The 25,943-nt window shown below is 32.4% G+C and overlaps 1 protein-coding gene across 2 annotated transcripts in view; it reads right to left on the bottom strand.

Annotated features, from left to right (window-relative positions):
• Nucleotides 1-25,943, bottom strand: part of LOC106464738 (retinal guanylyl cyclase 2-like) — a 101,758-nt gene that overhangs the window by 53,369 nt on the left and 22,446 nt on the right. The window contains exons 2-5 of one of the 2 annotated variants that reach the window (XM_022393014.1): nt 21,715-21,850; nt 13,397-13,677; nt 8,456-8,825; nt 6,437-6,527 (exon numbers count right to left, since the gene is read on the bottom strand). In XM_022393014.1, the coding sequence (XP_022248722.1) occupies nt 6,437-6,527; nt 8,456-8,825; nt 13,397-13,677; nt 21,715-21,826 (854 nt within the window). In that variant the 5' untranslated portion in view covers nt 21,827-21,850. The remainder of the gene's footprint in view (nt 1-6,436; nt 6,528-8,455; nt 8,826-13,396; nt 13,678-21,714; nt 21,851-25,943) is intronic. The other variant, XM_022393009.1, reaches the window with a different exon arrangement.

Here is a 25,943-nt window from a genome sequence, read left to right as displayed (position 1 = left end):
CGAGTATATTAACCACCTGGCCATGCTAGGCCCATGAAATTTGTATCCATGCAAACATAATAATAGTGTATGTATTTGCTCTATACTGATAGCCTTTTTCTTTTAGCTGCAAAGCATACAATTACTCTACTATTCTGTTTTTAAAATCGTTTACTGTGCTAGGAAATGTTTTGTTTTGAGAACACAAATATTTGCCGGCAGTAAAATGCACCGGCAGTCATTTACAACGACGGTAAAATGTCGCGGCAGTCATATGTCTGCAGTCAAATGCCCGGCCTGTTGTAATGACCCTTGAAATGAGCACGTGAGCGAGCAGCAGTTTTGGGGTAACTAACTAGACAAACCTCGTGTGTAGTAGACAGAAAGGGAAGAGTGCATAAGGAGTAACACTTAAGTTGGTATTATTGGTCTGTACGTGGTAGTTTGCTTTTATTTCTTCACAATTAAAATGATCAAAGAGGTATTTTTATATATAAAGAAACAATACCAACAAAAACATTTTGATTTTAATCATTTAAACCATTTTCAAGCCCTTAGAGGCTATAAAATTTCTTCATTGTGTCCTTAAAAAAATCCCGAACGTAAAGAACTACTGATGATAAAGTTTCACCAAGTTATTGTAATTACAAATGCAAATAAATAAATTTGATCTGCATGAGCAAAAAAGCACTATTTATGTGTGTGTGTGTGTATAGTTTGTGTATGCTTGTATGTAGTACTCATATATAACATACTCTATTATGTTATAGTATATATATATATATAACATGTTATCATATTCCTGTGGGAGTTCCAGTTCAGATCTAGGTAAATATGGTCAAAATCGCGTGCTAACTTAACTCTCGGCGTTACTTTGTCTAGCATGAATCGGTCAAGGATGTTATATCCTATTTCAGAATAATCTGAGTGTGAGACTATGTTGTGACTGTTACATGGAACAACAATAATTCCCGATCCACTGCAGTTCAAAGTGTAAATAGTCATACTGTAGAAAAAATGTGGATTGTAAAAATAGTTTCGGCTGTCAATTAGATAGGCTATTTTGGTGAAGAGTTGAATCTGTGTCTTTCTTTTAGAATTAATTAACTTTTGCTAACTTATTCGCTAATTTATATAATAAATTTTAATTTAAAAATCAATTAAAATCAAAATATACTTATCACGGTCTACTGTAATATTCTTCTGTGCTGCCCCCAAATGGCACAGCGGAAAGTCTGTGGACTTACAACGCTAGAAACCGGGTTTCAACACGTGGTGGGCAGAGCACAGATAGGCCATTGTGTAGCTTTGAGCTTGATTAGAAACAATCAAACAAACAAATCTTCTGTGTTTTTATTAATAAAGTGTTTATTTGTTTGTCTTTACACCAAGTATCGTCTCTTTTATTTAACCGGTGACAAATTGCTGCTTTGGTCCTTCTGAATATAAAATTTTCGAACCTCTACTTATTACAGTAAACAAAGAGACATACTGATCTAAGGATGAGATCACTTGTCTTCCCTCCCCCAATAATGGATACGAAAAAACCCTCTGTTGAATGCAGAATACTCTCCCATACTTTAACAATCTTTCCAGAGCCTTATATTTTAGCCATCCACCAAGATATCCGAGTCACGGCTCATGTCACTCAAGTGAGCATGACACCTCATAGAAAGTAAGTGTCCAGCCAAAAGAGAAGCAGAGACAGTGTTTTTACTGACACTACTTCTATTTTTGATAATGGAATTAGTTGCTACATCAAGGAAGAAGTTTCAAAATAAAGCGGGTTTTATCACCGCGTTCTAAAGACGACCTGTGTCACGTCTTTTAGAAGATTTATAAATTTCCCGCAAGGATTCCTTGAACACAGTAACAAGTGATACAGCCTTTGCTGCTTCGGTTGGATAGTTTAACACTTGATGTCACGAAATATTTTAGGTCTGACCAATTCTGCAGCTTGGAAGCTATAGTAGCAGAATTGTTTCATTGTTTCGCTCTAGTTGGAAAAATAGTGCCACCTCTCAGGATAACTCAAAATTTACAAATGTGATACCCATTAAAATGTAGCTCTGTATACCAACAGTTGGAACATTTGCATGATAAAGCACATCCCGAAATTGCGACAGTCAGTGGAGAAAAAAATTATCGTTGGTATGTTCTAAGTTTGTGAATGGCGTTGAAGATATTACATTTTCAACTGAAACTATGCCAATAGCATCAAAATATATGGTGATGACCATAGCAAGTCAGCAATTCATTGACTTCGTTACACACACACATAGTTCTCTAAAACACTAGCACCAACTTATGAAAGGTCTCAAAAAGATGGCATCATACATAATGTGGTGAATCATATCAGCTTGAATGGCAGCTAGCTGAGCAGCAAAGACATCCTGTGGGGTTTCTTCAAACATATAGAACTAGTAGAAATGGCAAATCTACAGATCCTGCTAATATAGAGATAGTAGTAAGCCGGCCCAAAGTCATAGCTAAGTAAGAAGTCCAAAGTTGGCTCTTCTTGTGTCATATTATAGGTATTCTGTGGTCAAATTTTTCAAATACAACATCTTTGATCTTTGAAATACTTATGGTTTAAGTAAGACTGTGTAAAGTCATTTCAGTTCAAAATGGATTGATATACTGCTGTTAGTTTTTTATAGATTAGATGTTCCACCAGTGGAATCAAAGCAGTACTGTTCCAGGAGTAGTATGGTGTATTGTATGTTATAGCATATGCAAGTCAGATGTTAACCTTTGTTGAATATTATTACTGCACGACAAAAAAGAACTGACTGCAGTTGTAATGTTTAACAAGCACTACTACTTATATCAAAGTAAATCATGCATCACTGAAGTGCCCCATGAACTTTGAAGAGCTAGAATGTCTGATATAACAGTCATACCGACACTGCAGGAATATATTTTCATAGAATATCAATTGGGCCAGCAGCATGGAAATGCAAATTGACTTTTACGTCAGCACACGAGAGCTTTTCTGTAGCATGTCGAGACCTGAGACATAATGCTTCTGTGAAAGGTAAATTATCAGTTCTTATGTTAGGCTATATGAACGATGATAGATTCACCAATTAATGGTTACCAAGAGAAACAGCTAAAGGACCCAGATCTAGCTTATACATTGCTTATTCTCAAAATTAGTGAATGTAACATGAAAGTACACTATCTCTGTTATATGAATAGTCTTACGTATGGGAGAGAGTGTTATACCATTGTTAAAGCTCATACAGCTACTGGTGCCAAAGTACCTAAGACCCAAATTTTCTGCATTGTACGTCACACATTGTTAGAAAACATCAAAAGATAGTTTCGCACTACAACTAACCTATAGAGATAGTTTTTCTGGTTACATTTCTGTATAGATGTAGAGAAATGGTATTAACATTGTACTGCGTGTACTTCTCAGAGACAAAACTGTCTACATCAGAAACAACTACAATGAAGAGTTGTATTTTCTTTCTCCATTGCAAAGTATAGCACTGGATATCATCAGAATTTTCTCAGAAAATAAAACTGGCAATTATTACACCCCGATGGTAATTAATTTCTTTACAAAGTTGAGCTGAAACTTATTTACTCGCTGATTCATTAGCTCAGACACTAGCTTTCACATTAACTGAATAGTGGATAACTTATTTTAAAGCTCCAAAAGAAATTCACGCTGATCAAGAAGCGAAAGTAAAAGTAGATTTGGTAAAGTTTTGTATTTTACCTTATAATCCTCAGCCTAATGACTTAGAGAGTGGAATCTCCAAACTCTGAAGCATATGCTTTCTGCGTCTGTGAATTTAAACTGAATCACCTGATCTTTGTTTGTTGACTATTTGTAAAGTTTCCAACTGATAAGGAATTAAGCATAGATGATTCAATATCTCATGTACAGTTTGTATTAATGGTTCTTGCTGCAGCAATTCTATTGCAATATTTGGTAAACATGTTAATATTCTGCTTCATGTTTGTTGTGTCAACTATTTTGGAGTGCTGTTTCTTGTGCTGTGTTTATAGCACTTCGGTATAAGCACTTAGCCAATAAGTAAAACAGCACTCAGTGCACATGTACAGATGGAAAAAAAGCTATGACCTTAATTGTTAGAGTGTTATTAAAGTATGCAAATTTACTGCAGCAAAAACAGGCTTAGCTTTTAGTTTGTAATTGTGCAATTTACATCTGGCATCATCTGGGCAAAGGAAGTGGCAGGGTGCAGTGGATTTTAAGTTCAACTGGTTTCCCTCCCATGCCGACATTTGAGCTCTTGATCTATGACAAGACTGATGGGTCAACATTAAACATTGTTCTTGTTCAATATAAGGCCAGATAATCATCAATGTCGCCATTGTTTCTCTGGCCATCATCTTCTGTTTTTGCTTGAGAATGAAAGATTTAGTGATCAGCAGTAATGGAGGATGAACTAAATTTAAATTTCCAAACAAGGTGAAGTTTGATAATCTATTCACGATATGGATGATATTTTAATCTAATCGGTAAACACCAATCAAACCCTACCAAGCATTCCATCGTTAGTTGGATATGTAAAACTCCAGGAACTACCAACATACTCCATTGAACACTATCCAAGCAAATTTTTTTCTTAAAGCAGTGGTGCATAACAGCGTCACTATCACGCTCAAGCAAAGAAATAGACATATTTATTACTTTGTGAAGAAGATTAAAACCACAAGAAGAAAACGGGAGACTCCAAGACAGAAGATGAACTTTACCAAATCGGGAAGGAAATAGTTAAGGTATGACAAAAATTGGTCTGGGTAAGTTACCACCGTGAAAGTAAAAGAGTGGACCCAAAACTAAAGAACCTGTTGTGTACTTTAAAGCAACCACATTGAAGTTCTTACTATGTATGTACATTCCGTATATTTTATACATATATATATATGTATGTATATAAAAAAATACCAACAGACTTTACTGCCCACTATCCCAGTTTTGTTTGATTTGTAAACTTTATCTTGTGCTATTTTCATTTTTAAACTTTAAGTGAAGTTTTATCTTATGTATTTACTGGCATTTAACTGACGTATAGATTTGATTTGGTTGTGTAAAATAGGGTTATTTTCATTGGCATCCGCAAGGTATATTACAGAGGGAGGTAAGATCACAAAATTATATCAAAGCTATAACTAGGGAAACGCAAAAGTTGTTTCTTTTTTCTTTCTTTTATGTTATTCTTTAAAGTTTGATAAGATAGTCCAGGGGGCAAGGGACACTTGCCTCCTTGCCCCTTATCCCCTTGCAGATGTTCATGGTTATTTTATCTTGATATTGTGTATTTAAAGAGCGTTTAATATGCACAGGTTCGTTAAAGGTATTTTTTTTTATCTGGAAAACATCTCAAGGGTTACTTATGATCATTTCAAGTTCTTGCAATATTTTTCTTCTGGTTATGTATTTGCATTTTGGAACTGTTTAACAGTTATCTGTTTAAGAGTGTTTCTAATGTTCAGATTGTTCCCTGCAAGAAACAGGGTCATGGCAAATATTTCGCACTAGTCATTTGAAACGTTGTATATTAAATTGCTTAGAGTTAAAACAAAAGTTTATTTATGCAGTAATTTACATCATAATTTCAAACTCATCAGAAAGTTACATATTATTTGGAATACTAATTTTCATAAAAAAGTATTTCATCCTAGTGCTATTATTTTTCTCTTGTTTAACATTGCGGGTATTTGTGCATTTTGAGCTGAACGTAGCTTAGTGGATAGCATGTCTGACTGTGAATCTTAAGGACCGTGATTCGCCTCCTGTTTCACCAAAAAAGGAATCCCACAGTTTGGGACTATGGGTGTCAAATCGCACTGTCTGATTACAATAGCCATAGTTGACTATAGGCGCTGTTAATTAGCTTCCAACCCACTTGTTTAACAACTTAAAATTAGGCACAACTAGTGTAAATAGGTAGCATTTGTGTAGGTTTTTATGAATATCTGAGACAACGAAAATTCTTGGATTTGTTTTTTTCCACATGCAGACCTAACCAAGTATTAGTAAACTCATTCAAGCATTCGATGACGAGGAACCCACTGTACCTGATGATGAAAAAACCTTATCGAAACGTTGTACACTTGCTGTTAAACTTATATTAAAGTTTTGCTTCATTACCCATTCAAGCCGTCTCCAGCCATTATCATTCAAGCATTATTTTGGATACAGAGCAAACAACCACATTCATACAAGACAGAAAAAAGGAACCCTGCCTTGTTGAAAGATACTTAATGAACTTTACAAGTAGCCTACAGACAAGCAAACAAATAATTAGATGTCCTCTGATGGGTCAACTGTACATTTGCTGACTCACGCCGATAAAACAATGGGTTCAGTTTCTCACTGTGGACAAAGCGCAGATTGATCGTTATGTATATTTTTGCTAAAATCATCAACAAACCAAACAAAGTGAAATAGTTGGATAGTACTACCGCCTACCTGATGAAAGCAGTAATTCCGAGAGCTACTGTAACACAGGTTAGTAAGGAGATTATGACACCAATAGTTTCTTCTGTTGTCAAGGTAGCATCTAGGGGTCGAAATGTAACATTCTACAGTTATTATCCTCTGATATTTTATATCAAGCATAAACAAATATCAGCTTTATTAATAAATTTATTATGTCTTAAACATTTTGTGCTCAAGTGTGCGTGCTAGTTAATTACTTGTAAAACACCAAATTAATAATAATAATAATTAGCACAATTTCAAATTATTCTGAAATGATAATTTAATAAACATACTTGCAACAATTTTTAATAGTTGAATAATATAGAAATAATTCATGCGTTTTTCAAATTGAATACAGTTCAAAATATCCGACGTAACTTTTTGTAAATGAAATTCTTTGAAGTGTTTACTCTATGAATTTGGGGTTGGGGGTCATATCTAAGGAAGATGGCATAATTATGAAGTATCAGCAACTGAATTGTAATACATATTTTGTATTATATATCCGTGCATAAATTGAAGCTACAAAAAAATATATAAAGATTCTTTAAAATATTCTCTATTTATATTCAAAACTTTGCCAGTACCCATTGGCTTTAACAATTCTAAAAACAACCAACATATGCTCGAGCGCATTCTATTCGTCAGGTTACGCTTAAGGACCTATAATGCTAAAATTCAGGCTCGATCTTTACGTTGGGTACAGTCCATTGTGTAGCTTTGGCTTGGCCCCCCAGTGGCACAACGTATGTCTGCGGACTTACAACGCTATAAACCGAGTTTCGATACCCGTGGTGGGCAAAGCGGAGATAGCCCATTGTAACTTTGTGCTTAACTTCAAACAAAAGCTTTAGCTTAATAATAAACAAGCAAAATCTAAAATGTGGGCTAAAGGAAGAAAAGGTTTATCAAGGTAACAGTGATTTCTCTTGCGAAAAGATTTCATATTTTCGACTTGAAGATAAGGAGCGTAGTTTAGATTATAATATAATAATAATAATAAACGAGATCATTAAAGGTTTGCGTAATATTTGAAAATATTAATCGTATTTATTTAACAAATAAAAAAATTGTATTTTTCTCTAATAAGACAGTAGAATGTCAGTTAGGACTTTTTTTATGGTAAAAGAAACATTCCGTAAGCAATAAAACGTGGGAGTGACAACCAAATTTAGTGTTTGTTTTGTTTGTTTGTTTGTAATTAAGCACAAAGTTACACAATGGGCTATCTGTTCTCTTCCCACCACGGTATCGAAACCCGGATTCTAGCGTTTTAAGTCCGCAGGGATACCGCTGTGCCACTGGGGGGGGGGCAAATTTAGTGTTTCAAAATTGTTTTATTATTTGAAAAAATTTTAGAAAAAATATTGGTAACGATTGGTTCTGAATATTTCTACCGTTGCTCAAATTCTTTGCTTTTTTTTAGTTTATGTATCGTTCTTTTGCAGGTATTTTGTAAAATGTAAAGTTTATTCTTAGTGTTTAAAGCTCAAAATCATTGTTTATTTTTTGCATCGGGGGATATTTTGGTGGATTAGCACACATCTATGACTAACAGGAGTACTACTATGGCTAACAGGAGTTCTACTCAAATTAAAAGAATGGCTTTAATTATTGAGGATGTAGCTTTGAAAATGTGTTTTGGATATTTCCAACGGCTTAAAAACAAAAATAAAAATCTCCGAAAAGGCTCTTGTATGTTGTGACGTATAATGTGCGCTTGTGAACAGAGCTCATTTCTAGCTGAAGTCTGAAGTATCATTCTCCAACAAAGTTCTCGCACTGTAACAATATAAGAACTCCAAATAGGTATTCCGATACTCACGAGGATAAAGGTAAAGAAGCAATTGTTCTACGTAAGTGATATAAAACAAAAGACGACAGTGATTTCAATACCACTTTGACCTTCTCATTTTTGAATGAAATATAAGGATCAAAAACTGACCTTTTAGCCTTATTATCTATCTATCTATCTTCAGTAATATCCAATTACAATTTAGCGTTTACCATCTCCAGAGTTAGAGCAGTCCACATCCTGGATGATGCAGTCTGGGTCTGCGACTAACGGTCGATTGAAAGGCCAATCAATACCTTTAATCCATTGGCTATCGGTCACGTGAAGATCACCTCTGTGATCAATATTAAGGTCTGCTACCGCTCTAAAAACTCGATAATTTGGCCAAAAATCGAGTAACACAAATTTCACCAGCAAATCACCCACTTCGTCCGTTTCACTTAATCCCAGTAATGTAGGGAAGACTGTATTTCTGGTGTACAACGAAATGTTCAGCCCATTAGCTTCTTGATGGGCTCTTTGTAAAGCAGTGAGAAGTAGTGACACCGAAGAGAACTGGCGATAGAAGTCGTAAACTTCTTCCTGTTGGATATAAACAAACAAGCAAAGCTAATTGTGTATTAAATATTTATTTCTTTGTAAAAATAAAAACGAAAAATATTAAGTAATTATAAAAGGTGCATATTTTCAAGATACAGTAGAATATAATAACTAATAATAATAATATATTAAAGCAAGACTATATTCACAATACTACTCTTCTCTGCCTACACAAAACATTTTACACCCACTGTAAAAAAATCATAAACGTATTACATAGCTATATAACTCTAATGGTTTCTAACACATATAAAGATAATTTCTATGTTTATACTTGGATTTAACACACGCTATATCAAGGTTACTGAATAACACGTTTACTTCTCGGCTAAGAATAAGCAAATAATATAACAAAGCTATTACGGTGTTCTTGTAAAATGGCGATTAGCTCAATTGGAATGCTAAGTAGCAGAGATAAGTGTGTGTGACTTATAAAGTGCATAAAACTGTAGAGGGTAACATATTCTGTATTTAACAAACTATATAGCGGTTTTCATTTAAGACAGTGGGTATACATATATAGGGTATTTTTTGACACAGTCTATTGTTAAACACACTCAGGCATGGACTGGCTATAGAGAAAACTGTCAAAAGAAGATCGGAAAGGAACTGGAGATAACTGTTTTAAAATTAATAATTAATTAGCTTTTTTATCTCTATGCTTGTTTTGAGAAAATAATTGTTGTTGTTTTCAAACATAAATTTTGAAAATGTGTGGGCTATCTGCTGTGTTCACCCCGGGGAATCGAACCCCGGATTTGGTCGTTGCAAGTCTGTAGACTTATCGCTGTAAAACAAAGTGCTATCTAGCCAAAGAATCTGAGGGTACTGTGAACTTGTAGACGAGAAAATGGAATATCCATATAAGGAATCTTGTAACTACGAATAAGCTCTTTCTTACGTTATATATATACGACCAATAACAATATCAAAGAGATTTATAGACATGTCTTGAAAGCAATGAGATAAGAAAGGCGTGTCATGTGAGTTTGACATTTCATTTTATATCTCAGTAAAGGAAGATAATGAGAGGTTTGAAGATTGTTTATTGGCTCGAAAATACCTATAGTACGTTTTTCTAGTTAGTTGGACACTCTGAATCTCATATAAGAGTCAAAATAAAATCCAAAAGAGGCAATTCAGAGCGGAGGCGCTTCAAGTGATACGTAGAAATGAAGATTGAGAATGTATTTTAATATTTCTTTTGAAATTAAGAAATTAAACTTAAATAATATTAAAATGTAAATTATATAATACGCTTTGATGCCAAGTGTATTGATATACACTCATAATAAAGTCACTTCTCTCTCTCTCTAGAAAGGTCAAATCTAAAGTTACACCATGATAATTAAAGCCCCACCACTATCCTTTGACTGAAATGGAGTAAGTTCTCCCAGTTTGCAGTTAAACTATAATAGTCAATGTGTGGCATGAAAAAGCTGCGAAAATTCAAAGTTAGAAACAAGTTTTCCTTTGAAGTGTTTTATAGAGGAGATATAAAGGTAAGTGAAATTATTATATTCTTATATTTTTTGATGTACTATGAATACATAGGAGTTAAATGAAACCCATAGTTAGTTTCTTAGTTCGCATAACTAATGTATACAAAGTAAAAATTTTTTTTCGAAGTAAAGTCCTGCTATGAATATTGCCTGTTTGTGCATCGGCTCTAAGAGAGGCTTTTACGTTTGACGGGCGCCATTGTACTGACGATCGTAAACGCCCGTAAACTGGGTTTTGCGAGAGCTTATTAGAACCACCATCAAGTCTGTCATGACGTTCGTTGTTCACACAAAACATATCACATTGCTTTAGGTATGTATCTTATCTTGTTTATATACTCATTACTCAAATTTATAATTATATCCCTTCGTTGTTTGTCATTACGCGTACAGTCTGTATTATCAACTGCTTACATTTCACAGCCAGTGTACCATAATATTACCTTTGATTCAAAGACAAACCCAAAAGTTGCCTGTAATGGCTGTATAGGCCTATTTTTATATGCAAATTCACGCATCTACACAAAGCGAAGGAAAAACGATTGTTCCCAAAACAGTTGTTAGTGTGTTACACATTCAACGATTTAATTAAGCGTATTGTACTCTAAACTTCTAATCGACTTTGTATACATTTATAAGTTATTGACCTAGGCTTAACTTGATGATATACACTTTATCTGATGTTCAAGTTACTTGTGAACTTTAGATTTGGTTCTTTGTTAACTTTATGTCAAACGAGCATATACTAAAGTAATTAGAGAACTAATTTTGTGGCCTTTATTATTTATGTACCAATTTAAACATAATTAAATGTTGTTGTTTTTTATTTTATGTACAATATTATCTGTTCATTGATTTTTTTGTTATTGTTTATAAACTGGTAGACCTATACATATGTTGTTTCTGGTAAATTTCTGTATTATCAGATTATCTTTTACATAGATTCTATTGTTCATTTATTTTATTAATTCAAGCATAGCTGTATTTATTATTATTTTTATTACAGTGTATTTTATGCAAAATTTATAGTTCTATACATTTGTGCTTTTAAGGCTTTAAAAAGTTGCTTGAAGATGATGGAAAGACTCTTCCTGGCACCAGTAGTACTACTAGTGATGGTCCTTCTGCTTTCAGCGTCCATCTTCAACCTTCGATAAACGTAGCTCCTCATACACAAGCTAAGGTGGCATACAGAAATCTTCTTAAAGCACTTTACTTGCTTGCCGTGGATGGATAATCTCTTTTGGCGTTCAAAACTCTAGTTAAAGTGCAAAAAAAAAATGGCGTACAACTGATTTCAAATTTTGATAATACCAATAGAGCAAAATATTTTACTAACGTTACTGTAGAAGCCATTCGTGAGAAAGTAGCAGTGGTTTTATATTCAGCAGTAGCTTTTATAGAGCTTAGTGATAAAAGTCGGGCAAACAACTGGGTCTGAAAAATAACTGATTTTCATTTGAACAGTCAAACAAGATGTACCAGTTTATTCCTGTGTTGTCTTACAAGACATTGATAGCTTCGGTAATGCAGATGCAAGAAATTTGAAGAGGAGCAATGATGATGTATTCAAAGATGATGGAAATGCTTCAATTCCAGCAGAGAAAGACACTTACCTGCTAGTTTCAGCTACAGCTGATGAAGTCCCTGTTAATATTGGAGTTTACAATGGATTGCTAACAAAACTGAAAAATGACAATCACCTTTGGCTGATTTTGTATGGACACATGAGGAAAAGAAACAGATAATAGAAGCAGCCATGGAGAAGTATGTGGCAAAAAGGAAAAGGAAATTTGATATAAACCTTTCTAACATGATTCTAGAATGTGCAGCCAAGAAATGGAAGTTAGACATGTACAGTGACATTAAAAATTATTCTGTTGGTGATTAAGATTTAATGATCATGGAGATCATGATGAGGATGGCTCTGATTCCAGCATGTCTAGTAGATCAAGTGATGAGGCTGAAACAGATGAGATTCTTTTTCAAGAATTGAGTGCATAAGAACTATTTGATGTTAACACTGCTGATGATTCTCTTGTACACAATGTGTGTGAGGATAATCATTGAATATTAACTTTGAGATTTTATTTATGAAGACTTGCTAAATCTGTTTATGTTTACACAGTACTTAAAGCAATTTACATAAAAAAGACACAAACTAGTTCAACATAAATCAAGAGATAATGTTTCCCAAACTATGAGCCGTGCCACATTAATGTCACAAGTGAGCTGACGGTCTACGGCCAAAAAATCTGCTTTCCTATAGATGTTTAAAAATACGCAACTACAGTACGTTATAATCACAATTTCAATGTGCTTTCAAGTAAAAATATCAATCGCAAGACATAATTTATTTACCACAGTTTGATTTTCAGGTAATTGTGTTAGTGTAGATTCTCTCTTACTGTGTTATGAGTGTCACAATTGCTTTTGTAGAGACTCTTAACTAATTCAATCTACTTCTAACGATACTGACTACTGTATTCTACTTCTAAAGATACTGACTACTGTAATCTACTTTTAAGGATACTGACTACTGTAACCTACTTCTTAGGATACTGTCTATTATAACCTACTTCTAAGGATAGTAACTACTATAATGTATTTGTAAATACTCAGACAAACAGTATGCATCTAGAATTATAGTCTTCAGTCTAAATCCTTTTATTCGAAGTGTTGTGTTTCTAGCTCAAAATCGTTTAACAATCTCGCTAAAGGAGTATTTTTCGTCAGACAATGTTGTAACATGTCTCCAAACAGAAGTTTTACGTTGCGGCATTGCATGTTGAATGTTCAGGAATTTCACCATGGACCAAATACGTAAGTGTTAAATATGCAGTCCTTATTGCCACGGCTTTAGCTGATGCAAACAAGTCACTACTTTAGTATATTTTCATAACACGAAATTAACTATAAACTACTGTGTTATAATAATAACAATTGTTGCTACTGTTAGAAGCTTTCTTACAAAATCTCTTGTGGAAGTATTGTATAACTCTTTCTATTATAAATATATTTTTTTTTGTTGAAAGTTTCTATTGTACTTACAACTGAGGTAGTGTTTAATAATTCCTGAAAAGTATCCACGTTTTCCGGTTTTTTCCAAACTTCCCCATAGGTGGCGTTGGGAGCGACGACTGTGACGACGAAAACAGCTCTAAGGATGTTGACAGATAATATTGATAAAGACGGTAATAACTTTGGATATAATGTAGTCGTCACGTGTAAGACAAAGAATGCGAAACGCCCATCTGCCCACCCAAGCTTTTCGGCAGCTTTTAGCACGTTGCTTAGCAACGGCATCGTCAGATCCATGCTGAGGATGATTGCTACAAAAGGAAAAATTGTTAAAGTTCAAGGCATTTTTTGTAACATACATCAATGTTAAGGATATGTATAAACAATTCTTTTATTCAAATCCAAAAGATAAAGCAATACAGCTTGTGGTGGGAAAAAAACACTGTTTCGGTGTCCCTTTAGAAAGCGACTGATAACTTTCTACTGTCTTTAACGGGGAAGACTTTTCTAGTAAGATTTCTTATGCTCTTAGTGCTTTTGGATGTAACATAAAGTCTCTAAGCATTTAATAACTTGCAGGTTTAAAACTTCCTATACATATCTAAAAGGATTTGTATTTTTATTTGAACATCCTTGACGTTATAATGGAGTTGTACGTCATTTTTTAGCAATAGTGTATCTAAATCTTAGCAAATATATAAAAAACAGTAATAGTAGTGCAATAAACATAAAAAATAATATTGTTCTTCTTGAATCACATAAAATCTACTTTCGACGGATAATTTGGGAAAGACATACATAAAATATTATTCTTTACTCATTATCTAAAACAGTAGAAATAAGGAGTTTCTTTGAGAAGCATAAACTGAAGGTTAAAATCAAGAAAGCTACTAATTTGTTTTAGGAACATCAGTATTCTGATCAATATGTTTTTATTTATAATGAAACCATTATCATCTTTAAAAAAATACTGTACTTCAGCAACCACCTGGAAACAATTTTAACACAGCTATTCACCAAAATTTACACGGAGGTAAAAATACGATAACATATTTAGTTGCTATAGATATAAAACTGAGAACAAATATAACAGCAAATTTGGACCAAGAGGTTCAAAATCAGATTTAGTTGATGCAGCTATAAACTTCAGAACAAATGTAACCAAGAAACTAGTCATAAAAATTTAATATCATATTTAGTTGGTGCAGTTACAAAAATTAAAAAAATGTAACTGTAAAAATAGTCTTGAAGGTTGAATATCAAATTTAATTGATGAACTACAAAACTCAAAACAAATGTAACTACAAAACTAGTAGATACTTTTTTCATGGAAACACTTTATGCTAATAGAATACATTGGTAAACAATGATTTATAAGCATAATAAAATGTTTCATTTTTGGAAAAAAATACTATGTTTCCACAGAACATCGTTTCCTTAACACAAGATTTATTTTGAATTGGAGCTACAAAACTTAGAACAAATGTAATGATGAAACTAGTTCTGTAAGCTTAATATCAGATTTATTTAATGCAGTCACAAAAGTTAAAACAGATGTAACTAGTCCTCGAGGTTTAATATCAGATTTAGTTTGTTGGTTTCTTTTTAATTATGCACAAAGCTACACAAGGGCTATCTGTGCTCTGCCCACCACGGGTATCGAAACCCGGTTTCTAGCGTTGTAAGTCCGCAGACATTCCGCTGTGCCACTGGTGGGGGGCATCAGATTTAGTTGTTTGTTTGTTTTATAGCGAAGCCACAGTGTGCTAGCTACTGCGTCCAGCGCATGGAATCAAACCCTGGATTTAGCGTTATAAGTCTATTGACTTACCGCTGTCCCATCGGGGGTACCAAATTTAGTTGATACAACTAAAAAAGTCAAAAGAAATGTAACATTAAAATAGGATCTAAGGTTTAATATCAAATTTAGTTGATGCAATGACAATACTTGGTTGAAATATAACTGTAAAATTAGGCCCAAAGGTTTAATAATTTGGCCCTTCCATTTCAGTTTCTTTGTGTGAGAGCATCTTTTTGAAGATGAGAAATACTTTTGTTAGTAGCGACTGCTAATCCCTTTTAATGCAACCAATAATATTAATTAATTTTTGGTCAGATTAGGACACGTATTTAGACCATAGTGTATATGACTTCATATTTTCTGTCTTTTGCTAGATTCATATCGTTTCTTGCATCTTTTAGTTCCTATAAATTCAGCGGTGGGTTAACGAAGCAGTTTCTAAAGTAAATTTCTTCATGCATCAGGTTTTTATCAACAAATGTAGTAAAAGGTTTTCCGTGTTTTAAAAAATCACGATGGATCATACAGTCGATAAGTGTTGAAACACAACACTATTCTTATCTTCATCTCAAGTAGTTGAAAGTCTCTTAGACAAATCACACGGGAAAGAATAGCGGAGAGAAATCTCTGAATTAGATTAATGTGATTATTATAAATTCGATAGAGTAATTTTTAGATAACTTTAGAAGTCACTTAGTGTGGTACAAACACATCAGAATTTGATACTAGGTATCTTTCTAGGTAATAAACGTTTCACGCCTTAGATTCCCCTAACGGTTGATATACCTATATGTTCTTTCGTTGTTCTTTAATTATAGGTTTTGCTGAGAGGTTAATATTGAGTATTTACAGTTTTACTTTTTGTCATTTTTTCTCCATGTTATGATGATTCAGTGATTTTCCTCTAGAACTCTCCAGTTTTGTTATAAAGTTTTTGATATCGGTTTTAGTTTTCTATTTAAATCATCTGCTATTTCCAACTTTTCTACATTTTATATTTCCTAAGGTCTTGAATAAAATAGAAAAACGGATTGAAAGTAGTAAGTTAGTTTTCTTCAGCAGAAATCAATTGGGATCCACCCTTCACACACCAGTATGCATGTAATGGCATTTAGAGATAAAAACACTTGAAAAGAAAATATTTTATTCTAACTATAGCTTATCAAAAAAAAACTTATTTCGCTCCCCCATTTTTACTTTCATTTCTCTTTCAACGTATAATGAAATTCAGTGGGAAAATAACTCTTTGTACTGAAACAGAACACTTGCACTGTATTTGAAACCTTACCGACCGTAGCTTAACGAAATTGGAGCACTGAACATCTACAATCTTACTGCACAACTGATTTATTCCAGATCCACTACACTTGGTCGAGTACTTTTCCAAGCAAAGACACATCAACAAGGTGTAATTTATTCTCCTTCCTACTGTCATTTGAAATTTAACCATGCAATGTATTTTCACAATATCAATTTCTCTCATTGATTCCACGTATTACTAGACTTCAATATTTGTTTGGCATCTCTCATTTCCCAGTAATGTAATTTTTAATGTTTTTTAGATTTTATATATTCATCTTTTGTGCTTACTTAACTTATAACTCGAACTTCTAATCAGTTGACAGAGGTCGTTTCTTTGTTGTTGCGTGACCTGAAAATAAAGTGGGTTAGATAGGCTGGGTTTTGTTACCTCATGATGGTTAACAGGTTTTCATTGAAAGAGGAAAAAACCTGAGCGCAAAATCTAGCTGGAAAGCTAAAGTAGGGTGTATCTATTTTTTTCGAGTAAAATAATACAAACATATATATATATATGTATATCATAAATAACCTAGCTGAGAGTAGACAATACAGTTTTCGCTGATAAGTAGTTGATTTTGTTAAATAATGTGAGTTTAATAATTTCTATATTACCATCTCGCCGACAGCTGAATCAACCGAAATACTAATTTTATACAGAAAGGTGAGTGGATTTTAAATCTTTCTCTCCCGGAATAAAGCAAATAATATTATGTGTAAGTCTACAAACTACATGTAAATGAATTGAACCTGGAACTCCATCTTACACTTCTATCAATTGAAACTCTTGTACTGGACGAGCTAACTTTGAATTGTTTTCAAATATTGTACTTACTATGCTTCATTATAGCCGCTACACTAAAGGAGCTCGAGCTTAGCCGTTATAGATCATGAAGTTTAAATTTCTTTGAATGAAAGTTGATGTAGATTTTAGCAGACATCCCCAAGTTGTTGAGTGAATTTTGTTAAATTTTTGGCACGAAGTTGTTGTACTGCAAAAATATCAATATGTATCTTCATAATAGAAATAGATTAGAGGAAAGGCAGTAATGAACACCATCCACTGCCAGCTCTTGGACTACTCTTTACCTACGAAAAGTCATCACATTACAACGCCCCCACTGTTGAAAGGGAGTGAATATTCGACGACGGGATTTGAACGCGTGACCCTTACCTCAGATTGCGATTCGAATGCCCTAACCATCAGGCCCTTAGCTTAAACGTTCGATGACGGGATCTTAACTTGCGACCCACAAATTACAATTCGAGCGCCTTAACCATTAGGTCATGCTAGACCCTTAGCTCAATCCCAGTAACATATTTAGTTAAACATTTGGAGTAAGTAATACGCAAAAACAAATAGGAATTACGGATAATACAAACGTCAAATTTTCTTAGAAAGTTAACTAGAAAAATAGAAATTACGTTATAGAAAATATAGATATTAAATTTTATTTGCAAAACGTAGGACGTAAAGATACCAAGATCGAAAAAATCAAACTTAAAATAATCTAAAGTATGAAGCATCAAATGCCAGTTGAAGTAAAACCAAAACTGAAGTGTAATGCTTAATACATTATATGAACTTATCGTGCAATGTGTATACTATATTTCAAAACTTATGTACACATCATATAACATAAAGTTTGTAAAATTTCCAAATTAAATGGCTGATATATATGTACACTAACATACAGACAACTGGAAAGCAATTTCAGAAATTTTGAAGGTTGTTCCTCAACTAAATCAGCTTTTAATTGAAAAGTTGATAGATTCTACCTTTTAAAAGTTTATTTTTCACTTAATATTTTTTTTTCTAATACCTCCTTAAACGTTGATTCTTACATAGTTCTAACTATGTATTACAAATTGGAATTTCTGGTATATAAAAAAACTGCGCAAATTCTCATTAATTTTCAAATTAAAATAGTAAATTCTTTGAGCGAAAAACCCCTCAAGTGTTTAACTGCACAGCATGAATGCTTGAGTTTTCCAATCCTTTACAAAACACTGCTGTAAAATAACATATTCAACTTAATGGAAATTAGTAGTCCACGAATATTACAAGAAACTGTTTTTCATTTTGAGTTTAAAATTTTCAAATGCCAGTCTTTCTCAGAAATTATTAAATAACATTCGATTAAAAGATTATTATCAGGAAAATAATTATGTACAGCACATCCAAATTAAACTACTGGCTACAAGAGGAGATAGGATCAACATTACGATTCAAATAATATTTATTTGCCTTCACTCTTATTAATAAATGTGCGCGATAATCATGTAAGTTTATAAATTGTGGCTAGATGAGAATTATCTTTACATAATATTAGAACAGTAATAACGCAGTGGATAAAAAAAGTTGATTGCAGTATTTGCTGACAGAACTACAGTCCTTGTCTAAGTTGAGATTTTTATTTGTTTAAATAGTTGTTAACAAGGTAACGCTTCTATAGTTCATTAATGTAGTTTCTCTATGGTCACTAAACAAAAAACACCTACAAAATATTTGGGCAAATAGCAAAGCTTCAATTCAAACTTCTCAGAAATGATGTACAAATTTCATTGAAGCAATGATCTTAAAGTTGAGATAAACGGGTTTACGATGTTGCTGAGAAGACTAACTGATGAATTGTATTTTTTCGATGACCAAAATACGTTCTTTGGTCCTCGGCAGATTTTTTTGTTCAGCCAACCCGATAACTTTGGAGTCGCTGACATGCGCAGATTGTTCACAGTTACTTCAAAACGTGACTAGCCATACCGAAAGTGGAGTCAGGCTTTATGTGTTAATGCTTCTTGGTTCGAACGAGGTGACATCTTATGGTTGAATATATAAGTATTCTGATTGAAAACAGTACACGTGTCCTTGTATGTTACTCTGGTTTGTTTCTTGACTGAAATCTGGTATGAGGTCTTTTAATTGGAATTACTTTTTATGCTCTTACTTTTGGCTTTAATACTTTTAAAGCTATTATTTTAGAGTGAATATGTTCAAGTAAGTTAACTGTATATTTACAATTAAAAGGAACACAACGTTAAAATCATTACACAACATATAGCTATTAAAACAGGGACTTGCTTTAAAAAAAGGTAGAATTTAAAATTTAATTAAATATGACAGAAACTGTTGAAATCGAAAAACCAAGATATCGTATTAAACAAGGTAGCTGGTCCAGGTCTAGAAATAAAAAGTACTGGATAAATCTATTATAACTCTAGGTAGTTTAAGCCTTGATTGCATTATAGGAATGAAAATGATTATATAGGTATATAAGTCCCAACCACACCTTTACCGTTACTCATGAAGATGGTGTGATAGAACACTGAAACATATAGAGTTGTTTTTAGTACAAGACCCTGTTTTGAAGTATTTGCTTATTCATGTTTTATGGATATTTTAGCAATTCCCAGAAGAAAAAAAAATACTTTCTCTTTTAACACAAAAAACCTTCTTGGAACACCATGTTAGTTATTACGACACCAAAAGAAAGTAAATTATGCCAAGTTTCATTTCTTGATATTTTTAATTATAAGCTAAAGAAACAAAAACTATGATGATAAAGTTCTAACATTTCAACCGCGGGGCTGCTATATGTTCTGAAAAGTATTGCCAGTTTTAATACTGAATCATATTGTCTTCCTTTTTGCTTTATTATACGAAATTTGCAAACACATAGAAGTAAACAGAAATAATTGGTATCTAACAAAACCGAATACGATATAGCACGATGAAAAATTCACACTGGACGAAGTTCAAAGCTATTATATTTATACGTGAACAAAAATAATAACAAAAATGGAAAACTATCTTTAAATGTATTTATCGTTTAAACATAGCGTTTCAAAAGCAATTATTTTGTTTCACAAAATCATTTACGTTTACAGGATACCCTACAGATACCATATTTGGTTAAGTGTAATAATTTGTTTACCGATGAAATTTTATTGCTTTCTTCATAGAAATATATATTACTGTCCAAGAAGTAATTCGTTTTTGACTTCTAAGTATTTTTATTATTTGGCTCCGGTTATTTTAAGCCTTTTTAAGTTTGATGATTGGTTAACCCTTAGTGTTAAGTTATTTAGCTAAAAAATGGTTAACCATCATGTATTCAATAATTTTTTAATTTTTGGTTTAACAAATGTGTAAGTAATTTTTCTTTTATGGTTGTAATTTTATTAATTAATAGAAATATTATTTATATTGTCCTGATAAATTAACGGCTTATATTCTGTCAAACGCAGTAAAACAAATAATAATGGAATTTTTACAGCTTCTCATTTTATGTTTTTCATTATTACTCCAAAAGTAATAGCCACTGTAACAAATTTACTCCCTCGTTTTTAATGCATCTGTATTTCTACGAATTAGATACACGCGTAAATATTTGGATATTTACAACTCTATTTATTTATGAACTACCAAAACAAGTAATACAAATTACAGGATTTTGAATAAATATTCTATATTTTTCATAAAGTTATTAATAAACGAAAAAACGAAAAATAACATCTAAGAAATTTGCTTTACAGTGCTTACAGGAGTTTCAATACTGAGGGAACACTCACTCTTATTAAATTTATATTTTTCAAAACAATAAGCTAATAAGTGATATTTAGGAATTCCAATAAAATACGAACGTTGATAGATGAAATGATTTATGAATGAATTTTTCGTTTCATATTTGGAAAATATTAAAAGTAATCATAATTTCAAGAATTTGTAAACTTGACAAAACATTTTTAAAGCAACGGTAAATAGTTTTATTAGAATATTAAGTTTTAATTTTCACCTTTATCTGATTCTAAGTGAGAATTTTTCGGTCTGTGTTTTCCACGTTATGTAATAACACTATTTTTCATTACTGGTTGACATTTGAAGAAACCCTCAAAATACGTGTAAATCAGGCAAAAAAGTAACTTACATTTCGATGGACATTCTAAAATGTTATTGATTTATTATATGTATTCAGTATAGGTGAAGGTATTTCATAACTTTTTCTTATATAAAAATATGTAGAAATAATGACCATTTTAAAATTTCATTACGTAACAATAGGTATTTGTATACAATATCATTTTAACCTGAGTTGTCATTTGTTTGTTATATTTTTACCAACATTCATTGGTATGGTTTCAATCTAATATGTCTCGACATACTGAAGTAATTTTTGCCCTGAAATTGGTCAAATAAAATCTAACAATGTTTTAAAGAGGAAACTTATTAAACTTTTGAGAAACTTACTTTTAAAATGTACGTTCAAATTCGGATGAAAGAAATCCTCACTTTTTTTTTTCACTTTAGAAAGGTTTCTCTGTGCATTGTCTTGAAACAATAAGAATAAGTGGGCTGCCATCTAGTTTGTAATTGAGAAATTGCCCTATAAATGATAAGAACATTCATTACATTACTGTGCGAAGTCAATTATTTTTCACAACAAAGAGTAACCAGAACAGGGTTAGATATGATTTAGTAATTTCTCTTGAGTCTTTGATGTTGTTTGTTTTTATCATTGAGCAAAGCTTTACGAATAATGCATATCTAGAAAACATCTCAAGGAAATGTGACCTCCAGTTTCGTAAGCAGTGCGTATAATCAATGCATTTTGTTAACATGGCATAAACTCGAACCGTAGTGTGATGAACACGGAAAATACTTCATGCATCTGAATTAATTTCTACATATCCACCACCATGAACACCACCACCATTCTCTAGGACAGAGTACTTTCATCTTCAAGAAGTTACTATTACGATTGGGTGATTTATTTCTAAGTCTCAACGGATTTGTCTTTCTTTATCACAACCAATAATTACAACTTTAACTTATCACAAATAGTTAGTGTTAAGTTACCTCCAATAGTTGTACTATTAATTTACTACAGATGATTTATAGTTTTCATTACCACCAACAGAAAATATTTTTGAACACCAATAGTAATATTTACTACTAATACAAAAAGTTTTTATTTATCGCCAATCATTCATTATCAATACTAGATTCTTTTTCTGTTACACCAATAACTAGTTTTAATTTACCACTAAAAGTTTTAACTTACCACAATAGTTTCAACAAAGCTATGTGAATGTCCCCTTTAATATTAGTGTCTTTATTACAAAAGTAAGAATAATTCTGTGCAACTGTTTTATCTAAGACCTTCTTTGAAAACTGTTATTAATCACGTTTACTTGTTTTGATTTGATTTATTATTTTGCACAGTTAATAGCTCGGTTACTTCTTTGAGTTGGATACTGGTTAAAACTGACATCATTGTTTACTCTGATATCGCCACAAAATGAAACATAAAAAGTCATACAGATGGATTAAATTACAACGAAAAATTAAATGTGTGTGCGTGCATATAAGAATATATGATAAAATATAAAACATTACCTAACCCGAAGAGTATCTCTATTTATTAAGTTTTTATGACTGTTTAACTAAAGTGTTGCGTTAAACACTCCATACAAAAAATAAAAGCCTGAATATATTCAGTACACATTTTAACACTTATCTTTCTTTTCCTTATACTAAATATGGGTATATACAGAGTTTTTTGTATGTTGTATTTAAGACAAGCTACTAAATCTATCTGGCATTGCCCCTAATTGTATCGATTTTTTTTTTTTTTTTGCTTTGCTGAGTGTCTTGTTCTTCATTTCTCAGAAGACGCTTTATTTTAGAACATCTAAAATTAAAAAAACTATTCTATTAGCAGTTCAGTGAACGCATTTTATTTGTATTGTCAACATGAACTGTAACATATTCGATACATGAAGTAAACGATAGCGAATATCGAGACTGAATATCACGTTTATAACTAACCCAAAGCTGAAAGTGAGAAGCGTGTTCAATGTCATCTCGGGACGAATCTTGGACCTTCCGAAACGCATCCCGTCTCACTAACAACTAGGCCACACCCGGACCATCATTGAGTGAACTTTGGTAATCTGTAGCTAAAATATGGGATTTTTAAATCATGATTGTTCGAAGTAGAATTAAGGAGTCTAAAAACCTATAATATATATGTTGAAATGAAATTGAAAAGTATTAGTGAACAGATAGAAAGATTACTCAATACCTAAATAGAAAGAAATGTAATTAGAAGAATATTATAAAGACAGAAAGTTATATAAGTAACAGGTAGACTAGACAGATAGTTAAACAAATAATTAGATTAACAGTAGATAAAGAAAAAATAAGTATATATTTAAATGAGTATAGTAATACACATTTGGTGAGTGGAAAAAAATAATGAACATACAGTTAACGTAATGAATAAGAAGATAGATTGGTAGATATATTAATAGATGGTTATATATACACAGCAAAGATATGGAGGAGGGTAGGTGTGATAAACAGTTAGATATATATACTTTGAAAGATAGATGGAGATACATAGTTCAATGGAGTGGTTGTGTTCTATTTTACTTCTTCCAATTATTCATACAATTTTAAATACCCTATGATTATCGTTTTTAATAGGTCAGAAAAACAACTTGACGATAACTCCAACCCTCTTACTATATATATATACAGACAGCTTTTGTGTGTTGTGACGGATTTAATACTATATGTTTCTTTCAATATCGATGTTTATTTAAATTAAATTTATATTTAGAAATGTACATAACTTATACTGTTATATCTGTATTGCGAAATTCCCGGCTATTCTCTAAAGTTGTAGAAGATTCTCGAGTGTAAGAATCAACAATATACGTGTGTACATAAACGCTAGTGTAGCGTTTGTATTGTTGCGTAACCTCAAGTTTCGAGAAACTCTCCACACGCTTATAAATATAACCAACTTGACGCGCCTAAAAACAGTATCTATTAATGGTTTGCTATAGTTGGTGTGCTATAAACTTCGCAAGCTATAACTGCGATTATTATAACGCTTATTAATCGGGACACTTCAGATATTTGACCAGAAACATTTATAAATTTCTAACATAACAAACCATTTAACTTCAGTGGATTCACATCAGACATTAGTATTTTTACGAAAACATTATCCAACTCCATCGGTGCAAAAATATCGGCGTGTGATCAGTGAAGACCACATAGCTAGCTAGCTCTCTGTTAAGTGAATTGTACCTACGTCAACTCGAAATTAACTTGGTCATCGAGAACCCTTGATAAGATATCATGGAAGTTCCAGACCAGAAAGAAGACTTTATATTGCTTGCAAGATTGTAAAACTCTTGTTTATAAATCATTGTTTGTAATAACTATTTGTAATAACTGTTATTGTAAATTATATTATTGGTTGTATATTAAAATATTTTGTATTAAAAAAAGAAAACTGTGGGTATCAATCTTGTTGGCAAATATCATAAATTGGATACATATCGGCATTTATTTAACTACTAAATCTAAATTACAATTTAACTCAGTTTTAGTCTATTTGAAATTGTAATACATAACATAATAAATTGAGGGCTCGTGTCCGAGATCTGAATCAGAGACAAAATTAGATCTAAATTTAAATTTAAATCATAATTCAATTTATATATATATCAGTGCCAACAAGATTTGATAATGTCTGATTATCAAGATTTTTTGAGTCACCCTCTGTCGAACAACTAGAAAGATATGAAAAAAAGTGGATTGTTCGAAATAACCAAAGTTTTAGAACTAGAAGTTAAAAGATCAGTGAGCAAAAACGAACTAAAAGTATATTATTTAAATACTAGTCGATCATGATTTATTGTCTGAGGAAGCATTAGGAGAATACTCTAGTGTCCCTACCAGCCAATTGGAGTTGAGTGATAAGGATAAGTTAAAGATCCAGCTAAAACTCAAATAAATCAAGCTTGAACAAGCTCGTATCGAGACCGAAAAATAGAAAGAACAAGCTCGTACTGAAGCTGAAAGAGAACGTAAACGCTTCAAAGCCGAAAAAGAAATTAGGCTGAAAGAAATAGAAATTAGACTCAACTCTGATCGACCAAGCCAAAATGACAACTTTGAACTTAATCGATATGTTAAAGTACCACCGTTCAATGAAAATGAAGTTGATAAATATTTCAAACATTTTGAAAAGGTTGCCCAAACCATGGAATGGCCCACAGAAAAATGGTCATTATTATTACAAAGTATTTTAACTGGTAAAGAACAAGAAGTTTGTGCCGCTCTCTCTCTAGAAAATTGTATGAATTATGATAAGGTTAAAGCAGCTATTTTCAAAGCATACGAGTTAGTACCTGAGGCATATCGCCAAAAGTTTCGAGGTTATCGCAAACAAGATAATCAAACTTATATGGAATTTGCCCACAAAAAAGAGGTTTATTTGATCAATGGTGTAATTCTATCCATATTGGCAATAGTTTCGACAAACTAAAACAATTATGTCTAATTGAGGAGTTTAAACGTTGTGCATGTGACGACCTCAAAACTTACTTGGATGAAAATAAAGTTGAAATGCTACAGGAAGCAGGTGCTCTTTCTGATGATTACACTTTAACACATAA

The sequence above is a fragment of the Limulus polyphemus genome, unplaced genomic scaffold (assembly GCF_000517525.1).
Source record: "Limulus polyphemus unplaced genomic scaffold, Limulus_polyphemus-2.1.2 Scaffold63, whole genome shotgun sequence".
Classification (NCBI taxonomy): Eukaryota; Metazoa; Arthropoda; class Merostomata; order Xiphosura; family Limulidae; genus Limulus; species Limulus polyphemus.
This window is presented reverse-complemented; position numbering and strand designations above follow the sequence as displayed.